This window comes from Ascaphus truei, chromosome 7 (assembly GCF_040206685.1).
Source record: "Ascaphus truei isolate aAscTru1 chromosome 7, aAscTru1.hap1, whole genome shotgun sequence".
Classification (NCBI taxonomy): Eukaryota; Metazoa; Chordata; class Amphibia; order Anura; family Ascaphidae; genus Ascaphus; species Ascaphus truei.
The window spans coordinates 31,419,781-31,441,518 of NC_134489.1; the positions used below are offsets into that span (position 1 = coordinate 31,419,781).

Here is a 21,738-nt window from a genome sequence, read left to right on the forward strand (position 1 = left end):
ACACACTGCAATGGGCATTTCATGTGAATGATTCATACAATTACTCCTGTTTAAGTTTCATGAATACAGTACTTGACATTTAGACCATAACACATTGTGTAGTCCTTCACACAATGTAAGAAAATATATTAGAGTATTTAAAGGATTTGACTGGTGTAAAGGGGAATGAACATGAGCTATCCGTAAAATGGTGCACAGACACAATGTTTATAATTCAAAAGTTTATTGTCATGTTCATAAAATAATTCGTATCTATTCTAATTATTTAGAAATTACGTTAATCGTTTGTATATACATTTTATAAAATACACATTAGAGAATATATGTTTTTCTTACCAAAAAAAGCTAAGTTAACATGGACAGTTTACTTTGCCTCATACAGTGATAATAAATTACTACTTTTTTTTTAGAGCACCATACAGCATTGGTTCTACTTTGTCTTATAGCATGAGTGACAACGTTGAGTATAAAACGGTCAAATTCATGTTTTCATCATGTACGCAGGAAGTAAAAGTTGTAAGTTGATCTGTGTTTGGATACTTCCATTCACATGATCTTCTGTCTGTAGAATGGAGATGTCAACATCTGTGAAAGAAGGAGATATGTAATGTTAATTATAAATGTACAAATGTAAAAAAAAAAAATCTTCGGCATATAAACACACGTGTTTTTGTATTGTTACAGTTGTCTATTACAGGGGGGCGCAAACTTTTTTCCCTGCGCCCCCCTGCCGACTGTCCCCTCACTCCCGCGCCCCCCTAACTCCCACTTACCTGCGCTCCGGCGTGGTGACGTCACATGAACTCGCTGCGTCATTTTGACGCCGCATTGCCATGGCGACGCAGGAAGAAAGCCGCCGGAGCCTAGTAAAGTAAAGGTTTACAGAGGCCCTGCAGCTCCCCCGGCACTTAATTTAAGTGCCTTCGGGAAGCGCGAGGGGCCTCTGTAGACCCTGCGCCCCCCCGCCGACAGTCTCGCGCCCCCCAGTTTGCACACCGCTGGTCTATTACACGTGACATTTTTAGTATTAATTTATTTTGGCACATCTTCAAAATTAATATTGTAATTCTGTGTGCTTTGTTACGCATGAATACGTTATCTAACAAAAAGATGAATTTTAAACAAGTTAAAATGCACAAACTGCCTGGACTCAAATGCATTGTGTCACACATACTATCACTGCAACAAAGTTATCTACACAATGCTGCTGAATCTCATCCTGGGAGTACAACTATAGCCTCACCCCATCCCAACACTGACTACAATTTTCAATTTGGCCCAGTATCCAAAGAGGAGATTACACAAGCGCTTCTCAAATTAAAACTAAGCTGCCAATGTGGACCTGACTTGCTATAATCTAGGTTTCTAAGACTTTGTGCCCCAGCAATTGCCAAACCAATTGCTTCCATTGTCAACTCTATCCTGTCTGTAGGCCATATCCCTAAGACCTGGAAAGCTGCCAGAGTTGTCCCAATCTTCAAAAGTGGGGACAAAAATACTGTCTCAAACTACAGGCCAGTCTCCCTTCTCCCAATCCTATCCAAAGTCATGGAAAAATGTCAAACCGCGCTCATGCTTCCTAAAGGAGATCTTGAAGTAGATCAACTCTCCCCTCTTGCTGCTGCTCTGATGTGAAGGCACCCCTCTTCCACCGATGGCTTTCGTAGGAAGACTCCGACGTCAGATGATGATAGAAAATAAACACAGAAGCGCACCAAGGGTTAAGAAATATGTAATACACAATAAGTATAATAACAAGTAAAAACTTACATATGAGAATATATAAGTCTAGTAGCGGCCAGTGCACAGGTATTATGTCCAAACGAATTGGTAGGCGCAGGAGGTATGTGCTGGAACTCGCAGATCAGTCCCGCGCGCTGGGGCTGACTTACTCAGCATAACTCAGTTGTTACTTCCGGGAACAACCTACCAGAGACTCTCTGTTCTTTCAAATCTAAGGCTGTCAAACATTTTAATCTGGTCTGTAACTGTTTCATACGCCCATAATATATATTATCTTTACTGTGCACGCAATGTCTTGTATATAATGTATACCCTGCTCATTTATGTAACTGTATTTGTAAACATGTATTATTTGTTTTAACTCTGTGCCCAGGACATACTTGAAAACGAGAGGTAACTCTCAATGTATTACTTCCTGGTAAAATATTTTATAAATATATAAATACATTAATTAGCCGTAACGATGTTACATATTAGTTTAAAATCTTACGCATTTCTGCATATTTATCTAAGTGACTAACACAGAATGAGCGGATCAAACACATCCTAATGTATCCATAGGCAAAGTACTCCAATATTTAAGAATATATCTACTGCATTTATGCACATACTGCTGTGCCAGCCTTTTTTCTAAAACTTCTCGGGGGCGTTGTAGTTGCATCTCCTGTATTGGACGCACAATAAATTGTGCATCCCCTGTGTTCATGCCGCATTCGCGCCGCTCGGCACCCGCGGTTGATGCACGGTTGATCTGTTTAACTATAATGGTTCGGATTTAATTGGGGGTAATTCTTCGCGTATCCACCAGGTGGCAGATATTCATGAATTGTAATGAATTCTATTGTGTACACTACTGTACATGTGCTTCAGTAATGTGTCGACTTGCAGGTGTTTAAAAAAAAAAAAAAATAATAATTTGTGCACTAAAAGCGCTAGTATCTACTAATAAAAAACTCTAATTAATAAATTAATTCATTAATGTGCATGAAAATCAAATCTAAATCAAACACAATAAGCAGAATAACTTAAGTAACTTAAAGTCCCATGTGGTAGTCCTGTGATAATGTCCAATGCAGCCTAAAAAGTCTCACTGGGTGTCTTAAGTCCAGTTTATATACAGGTATGCAAACAACAACAAACCTCTCTGGCGCTGAGGATCAGATATGATGAGGTCAAGATGAACTACATTTGGATCTTGCAAAGATGTAAACCTCAGAGAAAGGAGACAAAAAACATATACACTGCAATAGTGCATTACCCTATAAAAGAATAATAAGTTAGGTAAATATGGCAAAGGATAACAATTTAATGAAAGGTATGACAATAAAATAAAATATAAAATACATTGGTAAGCACATACTGTATGACATGCTCACAATATAGCAATGAAATGAGTAATGACCTTAGTCACTTTCTTCATATCCTCCTCCACCGTGGGTAAAAATTGAAAACCTACTCACATCAAGTGGCTAGGTCTCAAGTTTTAGTGTGCCCAATATCACTAGCAAATGGATCTTTCCCTGTCTGTAGAAATGACCAGTTACTAAGAGTCTAGAAACGCGTAGGATTGTGGCACAGCAAGGACACAGTAGTGGGAGCTCAGTGAGTGACATCATTGGAAACGACAGAACGGCGGCGGATTTGGAGGAGTTTGTCGCCACAAAGCTGTCCAGCAGACGAAGACCAACATCCACAGACAGGGAAAGATCCATTTGCACATTTAATTAACTCTTATAAGAAACCTCCAAAATAAAAAGTTATAATCTTTTATTCTATACAGTATGTATTTATTCTACAGTATATGTACAATATTATATACTGTATGTATTGTTTTAATACTGTTTTGATTTAATGCGCATGCGTGTATGACTTCTCATTCAATTAGAAGTTCAAGTCTGAAAAAAATCCCTTTTTTCGTTTCTCGACATGGGCTTGCATAACAATTTTTGATATTCTGAAAATCAATCACTGCTGTAGCTTTTTAATTCTACACTAGTCATGTACAATATGTACTCTATGAGGTGGGTGGCATACTGTTATTTTTATTTGGGTGTGTGGAGCTCAAAACATTATGATGACCTGTTGAAAATATTTATTTAAACTAATAATCCAGCATACAGCCCTCTCCTCCTCCCCCCCCCCCACACACACAAGGCTAAAGTATTTCTACTTCTTATCGACACCTCCCACAAACCATTCATTTGTAATGGGTGGCTTTGTGGCTTAGTTTAATAGTTTAATCTTCCCGAGAGTGTTATAACATTTATGCGCATGCGTATATGTCTCATTGGAACCTTGTTGAAACGCATATGCGTGGCATCCCATTTAGGCTCATGCGTGTTTGTGAACAAGAGACACCGCACATCCCCCTCTGAGCCATTCATTACAATTCTTACTGTGGAACGAATCCTCCCTCAAACACATTCATTCATTTTTTTTAACTAACTAATTCTGCACACACTTCCACAGTAGCAGTTCCCCACCAACCACCCATCTTACTAACAAGACAACAGTAATGTAACCGCTTATCAACAAATCTTTTAGTAAAACAATATTTTATAACTTTTGTACAACAGAACAATCAAGCAGCAAAGTCGATCCCCAACAGTCTGTCCTTCCAGGGGTGAGCCCTTATATGCCTCAAAAGGCCATTGATGGTGTCTCTCATGGTTCTCATTAAATGATCGGTAACAATAAAATACCGCTGCACTTCCGCCAAAATTGTACTCCTTAAATTTTCTGTCAGAGCCTTTTTTATTCTATTACCTCCGTAATAAACGTTGTGGGTGCACCCGCTGTACACCTCGTAACTGACGTGGTGTTTAAGGATGGACAGGGCATATTTCTGGGCTAGACCAGCACTTCTGATCTTGTATTTCTCCCTGACTTGCTGGGGCAGGTCGCGCAAGATGATGTCTGGCACCGTTTCAATGCATGCATGTGTGCTTCTGGGAGCGGGTGTGCTTCTGGCAGCGGGCGATGGTAGGTGGTCTGGGAGGATGCTTTCCTCCTGTCGTAGTCGCCTTGTCGGTGTTGTCATCTCCTGTCGTGGTCTTACCGGGGTTGTCATCCTAGCCTCATCAATGGCATACAAGTACACGTATTCTGCAGATGGAGGGGGTGCGCTTGGTGATGGAATCGTGAAGGTCACATCTATGCCACCATCCTGCTCCTGCGTCCGACATACAGGGGCAGGAACTCCAAGCAAAGAATTTATCCCCGCTATGTTACTCTCCATGTTCTCCATTTTCTTCTCCACCTTCTCCAAACATCTATCCATATTTAACATGGTCTCCAAAAGAAGATCAATCTTTTGCACCATAGAGTTGTCAGGGATATGAACACAACTTAAACCATTCAGCATGCGGGCGATCAAGCTGGATCTGGTGCGAGGAGTGCTGTCGACATCTGTGCAGATGGGTGCTGGAGTGGATGAGATAGGGGTTCCCAACAGCAGAGCATCGTAGGGGATGGGTGCTGGAGCAGGCAACCTGGGGGTTCTCAGGAGAGAAGCGTCGTGGATGGGTGCAGGAGCAAGTGACCTGGGGGTTCCCGGTAGCGCAGCATTGTGGATGGGTGCAGGAGCAGGTGACCTGAGGTTTCCCTGGAGAGCAGCGTCGTGGATGGGTGCTGGTGGATTCCAAATGTTTTTCTTTCTTTGTACGCCAGCGAATTTCTTCTTGACATAATATGTCCCAGGCTTCTTAGCCTTTGGTGTGGTCGGAACGTTTTCTTTATTCTCCTTTGCCTTTCGCTTTTGCTTTGCCTTGGAAAAGCCTTTCGCTTTTACGTGGTCGGCACGGCAGAAGCAAGCTGCTTCCTGCGTCTGTAGAATCGGGAGTGATCCATGGAAGCAGATGGCATAATGCACAATGCAGTATCTGGACAAGAGCAAGTTCAGATAGAGATCAGCGTGTGGTAGACTATGCAATTTGTGTCACCTTTTATACACTGTGTCCCTATTTGAAATTTTTCACGTGCATGGCCACGAGGTGCAGGTGTTAAAAGTGGGCGTACTGTGTACTAAACCTGTCGAGTGAGGTTGAGACACATTAAACTTTAAATACACTATCCATTTTGATTAATTCACTGCACATTGAATACACATCGACTACACATCGAATATACATTCTTGTGCTTCTATTTCTTTCTAAACACAGCGATGCCGATTAAAAAGATTTCAAAGGATCTCAGCATGAGAATACAGCATATGTACAAGAGAGGACAACAAATTTCACAGATACAACGCTGGTTAAATACTTCGGGCCTCGTTGTACCAGCAACCACTGTTAGCTATCATGCCCATGGTAAGGCCAAAAGTGTCAATCGGACACCAACAGTCACTACCGAGTAAGTATTTACAGTATGTTTTCTTTACTGTACAGTACAGATTAAATGCATATTTTTAATATTTGATCAAGATTTACATTCGTTTAATCAATTAATTTTAAGACACCCATGACACCCATTGTATTTCAAAGTGAGTTACGCTCCCCCCTTAACTCCGGCCGCAACCTTCCAGTCAGGCCTAACCATCCACCCTGGGAATACTACCCTCTTCAACCACCCCCTCTGCCCCCAATAAACAGGCTATTGAAGTCGAACCCCTTCATTGCCTTAGTGGCTAGCCGCTAAGGTAATGAAGCTGTTTTAATATAAATTGTATTACTAGGGTAGATAATCAGGGGGTCTCCGGAGCCGACCGCGTTGACTTCACGTCCAGGGACCACCTGCTTCCCGAGATACAGACCCCGTTATCTCCTATGCATTTAAATGTCTTGCGTCACATTAAAGTGGGAAGAAAATGCATATGAGATACCGGCACCCCATAACGGGGCCTGTATTTCGGGAAGCAGGGGGTCCCTGGACCTGAAATAAACACGGTTCTGCTCCAGACACTAATAATAACATTTATATTAAAAACTTTTGATCGCTGGCGAGATATACGCCGGTAGAGGGTCTCTCTCTGAAGCTGAATAAAATCGCCGGGTATGCCCTTTGCAGAGAGACGATCATCACGTTGGCGGCTACTCACCCTTTTTGGGAATTTTGCTATCACAGGTAATCGAGGATTTCTGAATACCGTGATAGCAATGCTCCAAAAACAGGTGGCGAAAACAGTCGGGCGATTTTTTTTTGAAGGCTTATAGAATAGGCCCCTATATATCAATATCAATATGTCATTGTAGACCAGGTCTTACCAACAAATTAATATTGGGATTCTGGACTGAGCAGCACAAGGCGGGTAAAATAAATTGTAATTTATTTCCTTTTAAGACAAACACACAATACTTCACAATTACAGTCAATAAACACTTACTGGGATGGGAAAATAAAATAAAATGTTCACAGAATGAAACAAAGTATCTGTGCCCCCTCCTTACTAAGCCCAGTCTCCGCAGCCGTCCCTTCCTCGGTCTTCCCTCCTGCTCCGGCGCGGGCAGCTACCTCCTCCTTCTCCGCATCGGCCGGGTCCCTCTTAGGTCGTGCACGCCAGCCCGATGGCATTACAGGGCGTGCGCGGACCCGCACTTCTTATGGGTGGTCTCTCATCTGTCCCTGCCCTCAGCCATTGCAGGACACCGCGCAACGCACGCAAGCAGTGCAACCGCTCCTAATCCTCCCCCTTGGTCCTCTTCCTATCCCTGCAGATCTGGGGACGCGCCTCCGCTCCTCCTCCCCTCCCATTGGCCTCTGCTCTCTATTTAGTTCCTATCCCCACGTTCAGTCAGCGCTCAGCATAATCATCTGTAGCTTCGTGCTGTCTGGTTTTGTGCTTGGCTCTCTCTTGTGTTTCCATTCTCCTTGTTCCTGACCTGGCCTGGCTATGTACCTTCTCTGGATCTTGACCCCTGGCTTCGGACTCGACTACGCTTCCCTCTCTACTACTCGGACTCGGCAAATTGACACTCACTGCGCGGCTCTCTCTACTCCCAGACCATTGGCTTATGGACTCGACTACGCTTCCTTCTGGAACCCAGGATCTGGCAAGTACCCAACTAACCTTTCTCTATAGCCCAAGACCCGGCTACGCTCAATACCACACTACGGGCATGCCCCTGTTGCTGCGGGTGTGTGGGTTCTTCCTTCTCCACCCCAGTACCGGGGTCTTGTCAGGTTTGCGGGCAGCACGAGCATTACAATGCGTTAACCTCACACCTTAGCTACTTAGCATACCGGGCCCAACCTCTTACCTGGCGACAGTAAGTCTGGGGTTTGGCTACCAAGTGTGAAGCGCTGATACTTCACACAGGCATCTGGTACTTACAAATATCACAGCCACCCAAACACCTCAGGTCTCGGAGGCTTTTCAACTCCGGACTTCTCTAGACACTGAGGCACCACCTTAGCAAGGTGCCCTTTGAAGAACGGAGATGAAAAATCCCTCAGCTCATTCATCCATAACAGATGGGCATTTTAATGGATTCATTGCCAGTCTGGCAGGAAAGGGTTCCTGTCTGTACATTTTTAAAACACCATTGCAATACACTTTATTTATATATATATATATATATATATGTTCTGCATATGCAGCACTTATAAAAATATGTATGGTGATGTTTCTTTTTACCTAGCTGCACTCCAAAAATTTAGAGTGCTAGCTTTCATAACGCAAGTTATCCCCTTAATTGAAGGGGCTCAGTGATGTGGGTTGCGGTTTGACCTATAATCGGTCTGGGTTACAAGCCAGCATACAATGTATCCGTGCTGGCTTTGATCGGTAACCGCAAACGCGCGCCACCAATTCATCTCAAGTGGATAACGAGACGGCAGGATACTATGTATTAAGAAGGCACTTCAGCTTAACCGCAGACAACTTATTCAATTGACTTTGCGGTTTCAACATCTGTGGTCTGGAAACTGATACTTATCCTTAATACAGCTACTTATTCCCAGGCACACTTCTCCAATTTAGCGTTTGGCACAGCGCTACAAGCTCCCCCTTGTGTCGCGAATACAGATAGCACATTTCTCATTCATTCATTTAACTACAGCTAACTGCTAAGCTGCAAAACAGGGACAATAAAGGTAGTGTAGGGGAAAACATGGTGTTATGTTAGCAATACATTTTAACTCCTTCTGTCCCAACACAGTTTAGGGCTAACCAGCCGGGCATAATAACTTTATTATTGGCCTAGTTAACCCTTCCACCGCCACACAATATCAATAGCGTCAACACAAGCACAAGGTCAGTTCTCTATGACCATGATATAAGCATAGGTATACAAGTAGTGGTTGCAGGGAATCAGTTAGGAAGTGTGTGGTTAGTGGTATTGTAGTTCAGAGTACAAAACTATTATGGTATATTGCATGATGTATATTGCAGTTTCAAAATCCTGTCCCTGCTGTCTCGTTTATTTACCCAGATATATAAATGACATCACAAAATTTCCATCTCAAACGTTTTAATCAATTTCTGGGGTTACAAGTGCAAACCAGGATTCTATAGCCCCTAGTATCCCATTACCAATGGGGTTGACCGGCTGTCTTATATCAGCATATAAAAACAGAGCATACATAAACCATGTGCAAAATTCCTATGATTTTTTCTTTGGGGGAGGAGGGTGAGTTTTGCATAGCTATTTAATCCTAATGCTATACAGCCTCTGCCCCTTTTATTCTCCAACATCTCCGAATTTGCCGAACACCTTGCAGGTGTTTAAAAAAAAATACCACAGTGGTCCACTGTAAATTGGCCTTGGGAATGAAGGAAGAAGTTACAATAATGTATCAATTTAGGCTTTTCATATTAAAAAAAGACAATCACTGCTGGCTTTCAACACATTGATTTAAAGGGTTAAGTTGCTCTGGGTATCTTTCATGATAAGACTGGGTGTGTGTTACTTACCAAAACACTAGCAGATGAGCAGGATTAATAGTGTCATCACATGACCACTGTGCTCATCATCTGCTGAACATCCCCCTATCACAGACATCTCTATAGATATAGCTTGTCTACCCACGCTTCTGTGTCAACACGACTGACACTGGTGGATTAAGTTATTGATATTAAGTTATATCGTGCTCACACTACTAGCAAGTTCAAACAGCAGCAATATATTGCATATACACTTGCTTATCTCCACAGCAGCGTGTCTCAGTTGCTAGATCATTCCATTCCACATCCCTTTCACTGGTTTCAATTAGGAATAGAGGTGGGATTTATACAGATAATACATATATTTGTGTATTCGAGCCTTACGCTATTCAAGTGCCATTTTATTTTAATCTGTGTTAATGTTCATAGATCTTGTTTAATAAAATGTATTTATTTTTACTATTAGTATTAGTAGAGGCTGTGTGTGTCGAATTAGGGTCTTCTCTCTGTCATGTTATCCAATATGTTTTTACCCTGATAGCACCACTCTAGTAAGGTTTGATCATATCGGTATGCTGAGCAGGCATTTCTGTGTGTTTTATGTGTGTACAAGCAGAGATATTCCAAAACCATGCTAGTGGCTCATCTGGGTAGACAATGGTGCCCCTGTGATGCAAGCGAGCTAGGGAAGCAGTCTGGAATACCAGGATGTCAATCCTGGGAACTACCACCATTACATCCTTGAGAGGCACTTCTGCATTTTCTGCCTCATCTTCTCTAGGATGCTCCTCACTAAGCTTATGGGAAGAGCCACCATCTCCACCACCAGTGTCACCGTCAGCCTCTCTGAATTCAACTGAAACACTCCATGGAACAGAAGGGATTTCTGACTGCTTGATGAGCTCCCTGGTTCTCTACCCACTCCTGATACCATGTTTCCAAATCCTGAACACCCACACCCACACCCACACCTGATGATGCCTCCATTGCCCAAGCTAGATCAGAAATAGCAGGAGTACACGTGTTGGGCATAGCCTACTCAGAGGTTGCAGCTTAAACAAGATCCAGTGAAAACGATTGAAAACCCATCACGGTGGACCATGAAGAGGCTAGAACTGTGCCCTACCTCAGTAACCCCCGACACCAGCCTGACCCGCTTATGCACACAACACATGCTGCTTCATTTCCTCCTGCTCACACACCTGTATAAACAACAGCTGGGTCTGGGCACAAGAAGCCTCATCAGTTTCTGTCACACACAAATTTTTACGAATAACAATAACCGTGTACACAGGAGGTACATAAACACACACACACACACACAGAGAAATAAGATGTCGGCCTGTGGACTGCACCCTCAGAGCCAACAGGAGAGAGATCTGTGACAGGAGCACCATGTCCGGTAACAGCGGGATCTCGGTGATGGAAGTAGCATCCGGCTGCTGGGCTTCCTTATCCCCTGCTGGTGTTGATCTCTTCTTGCGTGCCGGAAGAAGGGCCGGTTAGAAGACCAGAGGCTCACCCAAGGAAAGATATGGGACAGGGGTCTATTGTCGGGGAGGGTTTATAGGTATGTATGTACGTACACACACACACACTTGTGAGGCCAAATTTAAATAAGGACGTTGACACCCTTTAAATGTATTTATTCTCATGTACTGTATATTTTCAAACTCATGTGGCCAGTATTCCTATCCATGTTTTTCAGATCTAAGGCAGATAGACAGGTTGCGATTATCAGCGAGTGAGATGTACCAGGTCTTATTCACAATCCTCCCTTATCGCTGCTTCTCCCTGTTATATACTTTTTACTGTTCATCTGAGGCTGTATTATAATGATGTAGCATTTTGGAAAAAATATGCAAACAAGGAGCCCGGAGCCTGAAGATAAGATGGCAAACACCTCCACAGCCACCATGTGTTTGCCTTTGGTGCTGAGATAAGCTGGGATAAATGTCAACCAAACACTGGCAAAAACCAGCATGCTGAAAGTGATAAACTTGGCTTCATTAAAGGTGTCAGGGAGCTTCCTGGCCAGAAATGCCACTAGGAGGCTAATCGAGGCCAAGAGACCCATATAGCCCAAGACGCATGAAAATAACACTTTGGATCCCTCATTGCATTCAATAACGATGGTTCCAATCTCTGCTGCCATATTGAGCTCTGCAAAGGGGGGAGAACTGATTAGCCAGACAGTGCACAAGATTATCTGGATCATTGTACAGAAAGGAACAATGTAAATAGGAATCCTGAATCCCACCAGCTTTGTTATCCTGCTGTCCGGATTGGTAGCACTGAACACCAGGATTACAGTTATTGTTTTAGCCAGTATCACGGAAAGGCAAACAGAGAATATGACCCCAAACACCACCTGGCGTAGCATGCAGGTCGTCATGGTTGGGCGGCCAATGAATACCAAGGAGCAGAGGAAGCAGAAAATGAGGGAGATGAGGAGGAGGTAGCTCAGCTCTCTGTTATTGGCCTTTACTATGGGAGTCTTGCGCTTTATTATGAACAAGCAGAGCACAGAAAGTGTGAGCAAACACAAAATTAGTGAAATACTAGCCAAAGAGGCTCCTAAAAAGTCTTCATAGGAGAGGAACTGGATGTGTTTTGGCACACACACCTCTTTTATGGTATCAGGCCATTTATTTTCTGGGCACCTGAGGCATTCATTGTTATCTGGAAAAAAATAATGAAAATAATTATTACATTAACACATTCACTGCTCCTGTCTTGAAGATGAAGTTTTCCAACTTTGAAAGAGTTCACACATTTAAGATTTTAATATGGTTTCCTAAATCATTGTTTTCCAATCTTTTCATACACAGCAAACAATAATTTATATTATGTCTACAGTATACTGATTTTTTGAGAATTTGAATTTAGGAGCAGAGCTACAGACCTCTGCATTCTATTCCTACAGTATGCTGCTAAGTAAGATGATACGTACAGAGATGTTAATGATCTGTGGTTGCTGACAATTCATACCCAGCCTTCAGATATAGGAAGGATTAACCATAGATTTGAGGGTAATGAATTGCTGATATTTTTCAGTAACTAAATTAGTAACACATGTTGGAAATACAGTATTTGTACAGTAAGGGTAAGTATTACACACCTGCAGGGTTGAGGATCTCGCCTTCGGAGCATGGTATACAATCAAAACAGCAGACCTTTTGCCCTTGGCGTGTGGCTCTTCTTTTGTCTTTTGGGCATGGGGCACTGCAGACAGAGAAAGGAGTCTGAAAGAAAATGAGTTGAGAAAAATGATGTCACGTCCATTGTACAATACAATGTACTGTACAGTAGTAGATCAGCCATATGATGTAGTGCCTCACTCACAAGTCTACATACACACATTATGCAGGGCATGGTCAATTGGGTATGTCTATTGAATCTATAATTCAATTACATGCAAAAGGTCTGTTTTCTAGGACAATGATAGGTAAGCATGGGTATACAAGTAGTGGCTGCAGTGAATCAGTTAGGGAGTGTGTGGTTGATGGTATTGTAGCTCAGAGTACATACTGTAGCCATTATGGTATAGTGTATGATGTATATTTCAGTTCCAAAATCATATCCCTGCTGTCTCGGTTATTTATTCAGATCTAATAAAGACTATTCCCCAAATTTTCATCTTCAACCTTTTACTCCATTCCTGGGGTTACCAGTGTAAACCAGGATTTCTTCTATAGCCTATAGTATACCATTACCAATGGGGTTAACAGGCTGAGTTATATCAGCAGATAGTAACAGACCATACATAAACCATGTGCAAAATGCATATGCTTTTACCTTTGGTGGGGGAAGGGGGAGGTTTGCATAGCTATTCAATCCTACTGTAATGCTATACATTAGTGGATGTTCCAGTCGTGCATATCAAAATATGTTCTCATGCAGTCTCTGATCATATATCCTTATATATAAATGACTGCTATACTGTAGTTGGAAATCACTGAGCTCCGATAAGGGGTATAGGAGCTCCATCCCACAGTAACTGCCAGTGACTTTAACGAAGGATCTAGCTCTGATATAACTTACCAGAGCTTAGTGGATCTCACATTATTACTCCTTTTAATTGTGTCAGAAACATGGTTCCCTGCTGTTCAATACTATTTTGGACACACTGAGGTGGTGAAGAAGGGACAGAGATAGCAGTACAGTATGTTTCGTGCTGGTCCTTTTTTTTAGGCTTGTGTACAGTACAAACACATCACTTTATTTGTAAAAAAAAAAAAAGAGGAAAGAGTCCCAGAGGAGCGCACAGGTTTACCCAAATACATTATTACAAAAATGTATTACATTTCACATAGAGTTAAAACACAGAATGCAGGAAATGGTTAAAAAATGACATGGACACCCTGCACGGATCCTCTAGAGATCAGTGATGCTAGATCCAAATTGGATCAAAGTGAAGCAGATGACATATAAATGCTCACAGTGTGCGGGTTAGGGTAGAATACCCAGATGATAATCCCCATAAGTATGTTTGTCTAGTTATATATCCAGATATAAATTGCTAAATAGCCACTGGAAGCAAACCCAGACCAGTCAGTAGTGTATGAAAACACACAGGAGGGAAAAGAGAGGAGTCTAGGAAGGTTAGGTAACTATAAAACAAGAAAAGGACTATGGGCCTCATGCAGTAAGCGTCGATTATGTGAAATCGGCAATCTTACCGATTAGTCATGTTATTGGCGATTTTTCCTCTCCGTATGCAGTAAGTGCCGAATACATTCAAAATCAACCCGAAAACAAATCCGCCCACTCTCACGATGATTAGCCGATCACACACAGGTGTATCGGCGTGCGTGGCGGGGTGCTGTTAGGTTGCCCAATCACAAATCTTGCTGAATCAGGCGAAACAAGCATGTATTGGATTGCGCGCCATATTTAAAGGCAACGTGTACTGCTAATCATTCTCTGTGTTGTTGGGAGTGAGAGAGAGAGAGACGCACAGAGCTGGCTGATTGAAGATTTGCATATTGACTGAGAGACTTGTTGTGTATTGGGTGAGCTTTGTCCATTGTTGTTTTGTTTACATCTTTGTCTTGTTTTATATGTGGAAGTGTTTCGTGTGATTGGCTGTACATTTCTTGTCTGTTTTTTGTGAGTGCTGGAAGTATGCCTGCAAAGCGTGGGAAGAGTGATGCTGGTGGGAGTGGGAGTGCTACTCATGGGAGTACGCGTCGGAGTGAACGTACTGTTCAGGGGAGTGATGTTGCTGGTGCACCGAGTGGTGTTGCTGGGAGTGGGAGTGCTGTTGCTGGGAGTGGGAGTGCTGTTGCTGGGAGTGGGAGCGCTGTTGCTGGGAGTGGGAGTGCTGGTGCTGGGAGTGTGAGTGCTGTTGCTGGGAGTGGGAGTGCTGTTGCTGGGAGTGGGAGTGCTGTTGCTGGGAGTGGGAGTGCTGTTGCTGGGAGTGGGAGTGCTGGTGCTAGGAGTGGGAGTACTGGTGCTAGGAGTGGGAGTGCTGGTGCTGGGAGTGCTGCTGGTGGCGCAGTTGCTGATGGGGTGTCTGGTGGTGGCGTGCTTGCTGGTGGGCAGCTTTTGGAGGCTCTTCCATTGGAAGAAGGAGAGTCCAGTCAGCACCAGCCAAGCTCTGACCCTAAACCTGCTCGGAAGAAACGTGTGGAGAAGCCACGTAATCCTCGCTTCAATGACCAGGAAAATACAGCTCTTGTCACTGGCATTCTGGAGCACTATGACAGTATATATGGACATTTACATTTTCAATGACCAGGAAAATACAGCTCTTGTCACTGGACATTTACATTTTCAATGACCAGGAAAATACAGCTCTTGTCACTGGCATTCTGGAGCACTATGACAGTAAGTGTACCTTTACATTTATTATTCAAATACATGTGATCCTAGGTCATCTGAGTTTTGTTCATATGCAAATATGGGTTCAGAATATCTTTCTATGTTAATTAGTCTGGAAACACAGCTTTTTATCATGCCTTACAAGGACAACTAAACACAGGCGGTCAATTTGCCATAACTGCATACAATATGAATGCAATCTTGCTTACATGTATAGGTTTAGTAGTGAATGCTCATGTGCTTCACATATTACACCTAAAACAGCATGTTTGCTATCTCTTGGAACAGCTAGCAGTGTAGGAAACTGGTGCTTCTATTATTATTAATTTACCTCATATATTTTATATGTTTTTCAAGGGCGGACAAGTTCAGCAAGCAGAAAAGAAATGTGGGACACAATAGTCATTGGTGTCAATGCGTGTGGGAATCATGTGAGGGACAAGCGGAATTGTCACAAGAGATTTGATGATATTAGGTCCAAATTGAAAAAGAAAATACAACACCAACGCGTGCATGCTACTGGCACTGGAGGTGGGCCGACACCACAACGTCTCATATTAAGTCCATTGGAGGAGCTGCTTCAGGCAAAATTACTTCCCGTCGTCGTGGAAGGCTTACCTGGTGACCGGGATATTGGAATTTATCCCTCACAATTTCCACCAGGTGAGAAATATTACTGTACTAGGCGTGTCGTTGCTTACAGTTATTTTGCATATTTACACTGCTTTTTATACTGTCTTCACAATATAAGCATACCTGCATCTATATATGTATATGTCTGATTCTGTATATATATATATATCTCAAAATAGACATATATGTTGTAGTCCTACTAAAAGCAGTAACTAATATAGCACGTGCCATTGCGTGCTCATTTACATGTGAATTCCCAAAATGCATTGCTGCAGTGGAAGCAATTGATGGTGGGCGAAGATGGGGAACAACAGGGTAGTACACATGTGTAACACATGTTAATGAGAAATTATTACTAGCTACAGGTACAGAACAGAAATATGTATAATATTATTGTGTATTTTATTTATTTTACTCCGACAAACATGACATTACTGCCTATTTTAAGCATGCATCAAATATATTGCATGCAACGGCCTACAAACATCACTTGCACTAACACATCTATAGTTGTTAATGAAAAGGTCCATTTTTGCTTTAAGTCATATACAGACAGCATAATGAGGCACACGTATCATATGTTATGTCATTGTTTTCATAACTTAAAAACTGCACACGACTATTTAGCTCATCTATCATTGTGTTAAAGCAGCTGCAATTAATATCTCATCACAGCATACACTTCAACAGAGGGGGTGGGGTTCAGCACACACACTAATTACAGCCTCATTTTAGGGTCAACTTAGTTCACACCATTTTCACCTGTTTCAAGTAATTGAAAGGTGTGGCTGATTAGGCTTTTTGGGGAAGGGAATACCGTTCTTACAACCTGACTAGCACAACTGAAGTTAATCACACTCATTTGAAAGCTTCACTTTAGCTACTAAATGCCCCAACAACTCATTACTTATCAAAGCGTACGTCACACATTAGTTCACTCATATCTATAGTTGAACTACTATCAACGACACATTATCACACACTGCATGTGTTGTCTTGTTGAGTCACAGCCACATTCAGGTGTGCCACATCTTATATTAATGTACCACACATATCCTCTACCAAAAACAACACTTTTTGCAATATGACCACCTTCATGATAACCATTGTGAATGGTCATCTCATGATAGTTATGTACATTATGATACTGATATCACTACACAACATATGATTTTTATGTACAAATTTAATCTATTTATCCTCACGCATTACTGCAGAAACATAGTATGTTTTATGTTAGGGAACTCAAAAGTTCTAAGTACACAGGCATGTACATTGTTATTACAACTATTTATGTTCACTTTCACACACACATTTTGGGTTAAGGTACTGATGCTGTTAGGTACTCATAAATACAGAACATACAATAACTGTTTGTTCAATATTTACACATGTAAATGTAACACTTATGTTATTGTTATATATAGTTGCCCCTGAAGGACATGTGTCACCTGAGACGGAACAAGTGTCTTCACCTGGGTCAGCCAGCTCAACACACCTAGAAGGTGAGTGTATCAGTTGGTGGCCATATAATATGTGCTCTTCTATATGTTATGTTGTCATGTTCATTATTTGTTTTGCACATGTTCTTTAAATAGGATTACTTAGTGTCAGTGAAAATGAAGTGTAAGGCAACATGTATTGTGTTAGTGATGTTAACTATCATGTAGGAGTTGTGAGTTTACAGCAAGTTTTCATTCACTCATATTTCATACTGAGTCCAAACATTATTCTTAAGTCAAGGTAGTTTTTAATGTGAGGTTATAAAACGTATGGAAACATGTTAGTTGTTACTTATGACACAGTAGAATTACATAGTAACACAGCAGAGATTAACATGCCATTTAATAATGTGTACATTTATTTGTAGAACATGATGAAGAGGATTATGATGATGATGATGATGATGATGCCGCCGCCGCCATAGACACACAAATACAAGCAAGTGACCATGAAGAGGTTCCAATTGAAACTGTTTTACCGCCAAATCGTCCAGCAAATACCACATACGATGCAATTGTAGCTTCTGAGGGAAAAATTGTGGAAGCAGAAAATCGTCGCCATTCTGACCTGATGACAGTGCTGGAAAGGATGATTGCACTGCAGGAAGAAACAGTTTCACAATTGGCACATCTCCACAGAGTCTTCATTGAAGTGCCTAAACAGTTGCAAAAAATCAACACCTCATTCGAAGCATTAGTTGTTCAGCAAACACAAGCTAATTACTTGAGAATGACTAATGTACCACAATTCAACATCAACACCTCACAGGCAGGATCTGTTCATGCAGGTCAGTTTTCACCACATGCTTCTGATATTCATTCACCAGGCCCGAATGTTACCGGTCAAGTAGCAGACATTGCTGTGCAGGTTCCTGACGACATCCTACCGCTGCCATCTGTACAAATTCAGCAGCTGACACCTACAAAGGAGGCCACAAAAAGAAAACACAAGCAGTTACTACTGACCAGTTTTTGGTCAAAAACAACAAAAGACACACATGAAACAGACCAACCATCACTTGTGCAGTGTCTACCAACTTGCTCACATGTGTCAGTGGGCACAAGCCCTGTCGGTGAGTCACTGGCCACAAGCCCTGTAGGTGAATCACTGCCCAAAAGCCCTGTAAGTGAATCACTGCCCAAAAGCCCTGTAGGTGAATCACTGCCCAAAAGCCCTGTAGGTGAATCACTGCCCAAAAGCCCTGTAAGTGAATCACTGGCCAAAAGCCCTGTAGGTGAATCACTGCCCAAAAGCCCTGTAGGTGAATCACTGCCCAAAAGCCCTGTAGGTGAGTCACTGGCCACAAGCCCTGCCCGTGAAGTGCCAGAGGCCACTCAAAGTGGCTCTGTTGTGGCTAAAGTTGGTGGCAAACGAAAAAGGAAAATTCAAGAGACAACAAGCAGGCCTGTTACTCGCTCTCAAAAGGAACAAAAAAAATAAATTTTTTAATTCACAAAATATGTCTTTGGCCTTGTTTTGTTGACTTCAGATTATCTAATTAATATTGTATGTATGCTGAAGACTGTGTTGTTTCCAAACTTTCAAATATGTTCTTGTACACGTGAAGTTTTGGAAATGTTAACACTCCTAATTAATGAATAGTGTTATAAATATTTATGTTTTAATCGTCTGTTCAGTAATGGTCCACCAGGAGCCAGTTGCTAAGTTTAGAGAAGCTGCCATTGACTTTGCAGCAAAACATTGCATTTGGGTGTGTTACTTGATGTAATCATTGCATGTGCATATTATTCACATGCAATTATAAAAGCACCTATTTAACTGCAAACATCTTTCTTGTACGTGTACAGCAGGATTTTGTGTTAAATATTACTTACCTTTGCTGGCCATTGTAATGTTGTCCTTTAATCATTTATGTGTTCTTGTTTCAAGAACATCTCTGAATTTATACTAATATATATGTAGTATGTATGCATATATGCACACACACACACACACACACACACACACACACACACACACACACACACACTGTGTGTGTGTGTGTGTGTGTGTGTGTATGTATATATAGTACTATCTAAACTGGTATAGATGTATTTACAAAAAACATACACTTCATGCTTCCTTGTGAAAACACAGTATTTAAATAATACAGGCCTAATGTTTGAGAACTATACTAAGTGTGAGCCTCTAACATTGTGCGCAAACAAATGTTTATTACTTAATTCACTCATGTTTATCACCATTTAAATAGGTTTCATACAAGGCCTACTTACTGCCATCAATATGTTGTGTGTACTCCTGCAATATAAATTTTTTTTTTTTTTATATATATATATATATATATATATATATATATATATATATATATATATATATATATACACACACACATACACATACACACAATATACATATAGTACAATATACACTTTATATATATATATTTATGAGAGAGATATATTTATATATATATATAGATACACACGTATTTAAACTCATGCAGACAGGGAGTTAACCAGACTTTCAAATACACACAGAAATGTATGTGGGAAAAAAACATTTCATTTTGCAGGTGTGTGTATTTACTGATATGGCTGTCTAAGCACTATTTTCACACAGTGCTCTTTGTTATTTTTCAAGAAAACTCTATGTTACTGAATTAAAAGTGTAGGAATGTTTTCAGAAACGAGATAAAAAAAGGATACATGTTTGTCCCACATGCGGCTATCACAAACCACAAATGTTCAAGCAATTAAAACTACAAATCCAATTGGCGTTTGAAATAAGGAGTTACAGTTTATAGTTTTGTTGACCTTGAAAAGGAAACACAGCAATTTGTTAGCCATTGAGCAGTTTCATTTTGATGAGCAAAGAACAGATACCTGCACACATCTTTTTAGCTAATTTGCAATGGCTGAAGAATTCGTGAAAAATATGAATCCGAATTTAGGCTATAAATACATGGTGTCAGAAGCTATTTTGAGAACTTGCGGACACCAAGCGAGCACACGCCAAATCTATGATTTGATTATAGCAAAATATCCTTATTACCAAGACCGTCGGCATGCGCGCAATTTGAATTCCTCAATATGATTCACTTTATCAACTAATGACTTTATTGAAGGTGTGCAGGATAAGCTAGAAGACAACTATGGTTTCTGGAAGATTGCCAAAGAAAAACATTTCACCGTGAAAGAGGGCACATATATTGTGGTTAAAGGCATATTTATTCCTAATGCCAATAGCAATGGATCCGCTACTACTGTTCCGTGTGAATCGATACCTGCTGCAATATCTGCACCCTCCATTCCTGAAACCCACATTGTACAACAACAAAAGTACTATGATTATGTACCAAGCCTTTCAGCTGAAAATGCATTGGAATGGGTACCCGAAGAAATGAACCTACCTCCCGACCAATTGTTTGAAGAAAGCAGTGGCGATTCCTATGAGCGCTTCATGGAGGAGATGTGTGTCATACTGGATTCAGCGGGTGGGTCAAGCGTGGATGAAAAAGCCTTGCATTTCTGGAGCGACCAGTTGCAGCCAGACGAAGAGTTAATTCTAGAAGAATGGTAAATATAACAACCGTTATGAGTTGACTCTGCGTTTAAATGTTTTTTTTTTTTTGTAACCACCATTTTCCCTTTCAATGCGTGGATACAGCGTAACATTGCAGACTGCATAACATGTAGCGATCACAAAGAAATTGTTTCCGAATACAATATAGTAGAACCTGAAAGAGTAGTACACATTGCTGACGGAATAAATATACGTACTTTCCTATCACTTTAAACATATTAGCAACATTTTACCATAACTCTAACACATACCTGTTTTGTTATCATGCTACATCTACAACATTTAAAAGCGGGTCCACCACGTATGATGTGGGACCCTTGTCATGGCCCAAGGCGTCCTTAAAAAGGATTACGGATGTAAGTCCCGCCCCCAAGCGACGTGCGCGCCTCAAAGCCTATTGGCTGTCATGTTTTGTTATAGTAACGGTAACTGCAGTGTGTCATGTGTGCGGCTCAGTGTTTGTAGGCGTCAACTGGGCGTTAGCCGAATGTTAATTGAGTGGGAGGAGTGTTAGCGTGCGTTTCACGCTGGTTTAACATGACGTCACACGTATTGCATTTGCGCATTGTGTTATCGGCCGTCCTTTCTGTCCAAACACGTCTGTTTAAAAAGAATACAGATGTACTCGTTTAGAACGAATGTAGTTTCGTATTCATTGTATTTGAAATAAA

General features: G+C 41.4%; 2 protein-coding genes across 2 annotated transcripts in view; one reads left to right on the forward strand and one right to left on the reverse strand.

The window, feature by feature from the left end:
- Positions 1-481: 481 nt before the first annotated feature.
- The window catches only part of LOC142499952 (vomeronasal type-2 receptor 1-like), a 42,919-nt gene continuing 21,662 nt past the window's right edge, over positions 482-21,738 (reverse strand). Inside the window, exons 4-9 of the mRNA XM_075610010.1 lie at positions 12,684-12,807; positions 11,332-12,244; positions 10,300-10,557; positions 4,767-5,015; positions 2,884-2,954; positions 482-585 (exon numbers count right to left, since the gene is read on the reverse strand). Coding sequence (XP_075466125.1) covers positions 482-585; positions 2,884-2,954; positions 4,767-5,015; positions 10,300-10,557; positions 11,332-12,244; positions 12,684-12,807 — 1,719 coding nt within the window. The remainder of the gene's footprint in view (positions 586-2,883; positions 2,955-4,766; positions 5,016-10,299; positions 10,558-11,331; positions 12,245-12,683; positions 12,808-21,738) is intronic.
- On the forward strand, positions 13,004-18,964 carry LOC142498595 (uncharacterized). The gene is made up of 4 exons (XM_075606802.1): positions 13,004-13,010; positions 15,920-16,051; positions 17,449-17,526; positions 17,892-18,964. Exons 1-4 carry the CDS (start codon positions 13,004-13,006, stop codon positions 18,962-18,964), a joined length of 1,290 nt encoding a protein of 429 aa, XP_075462917.1.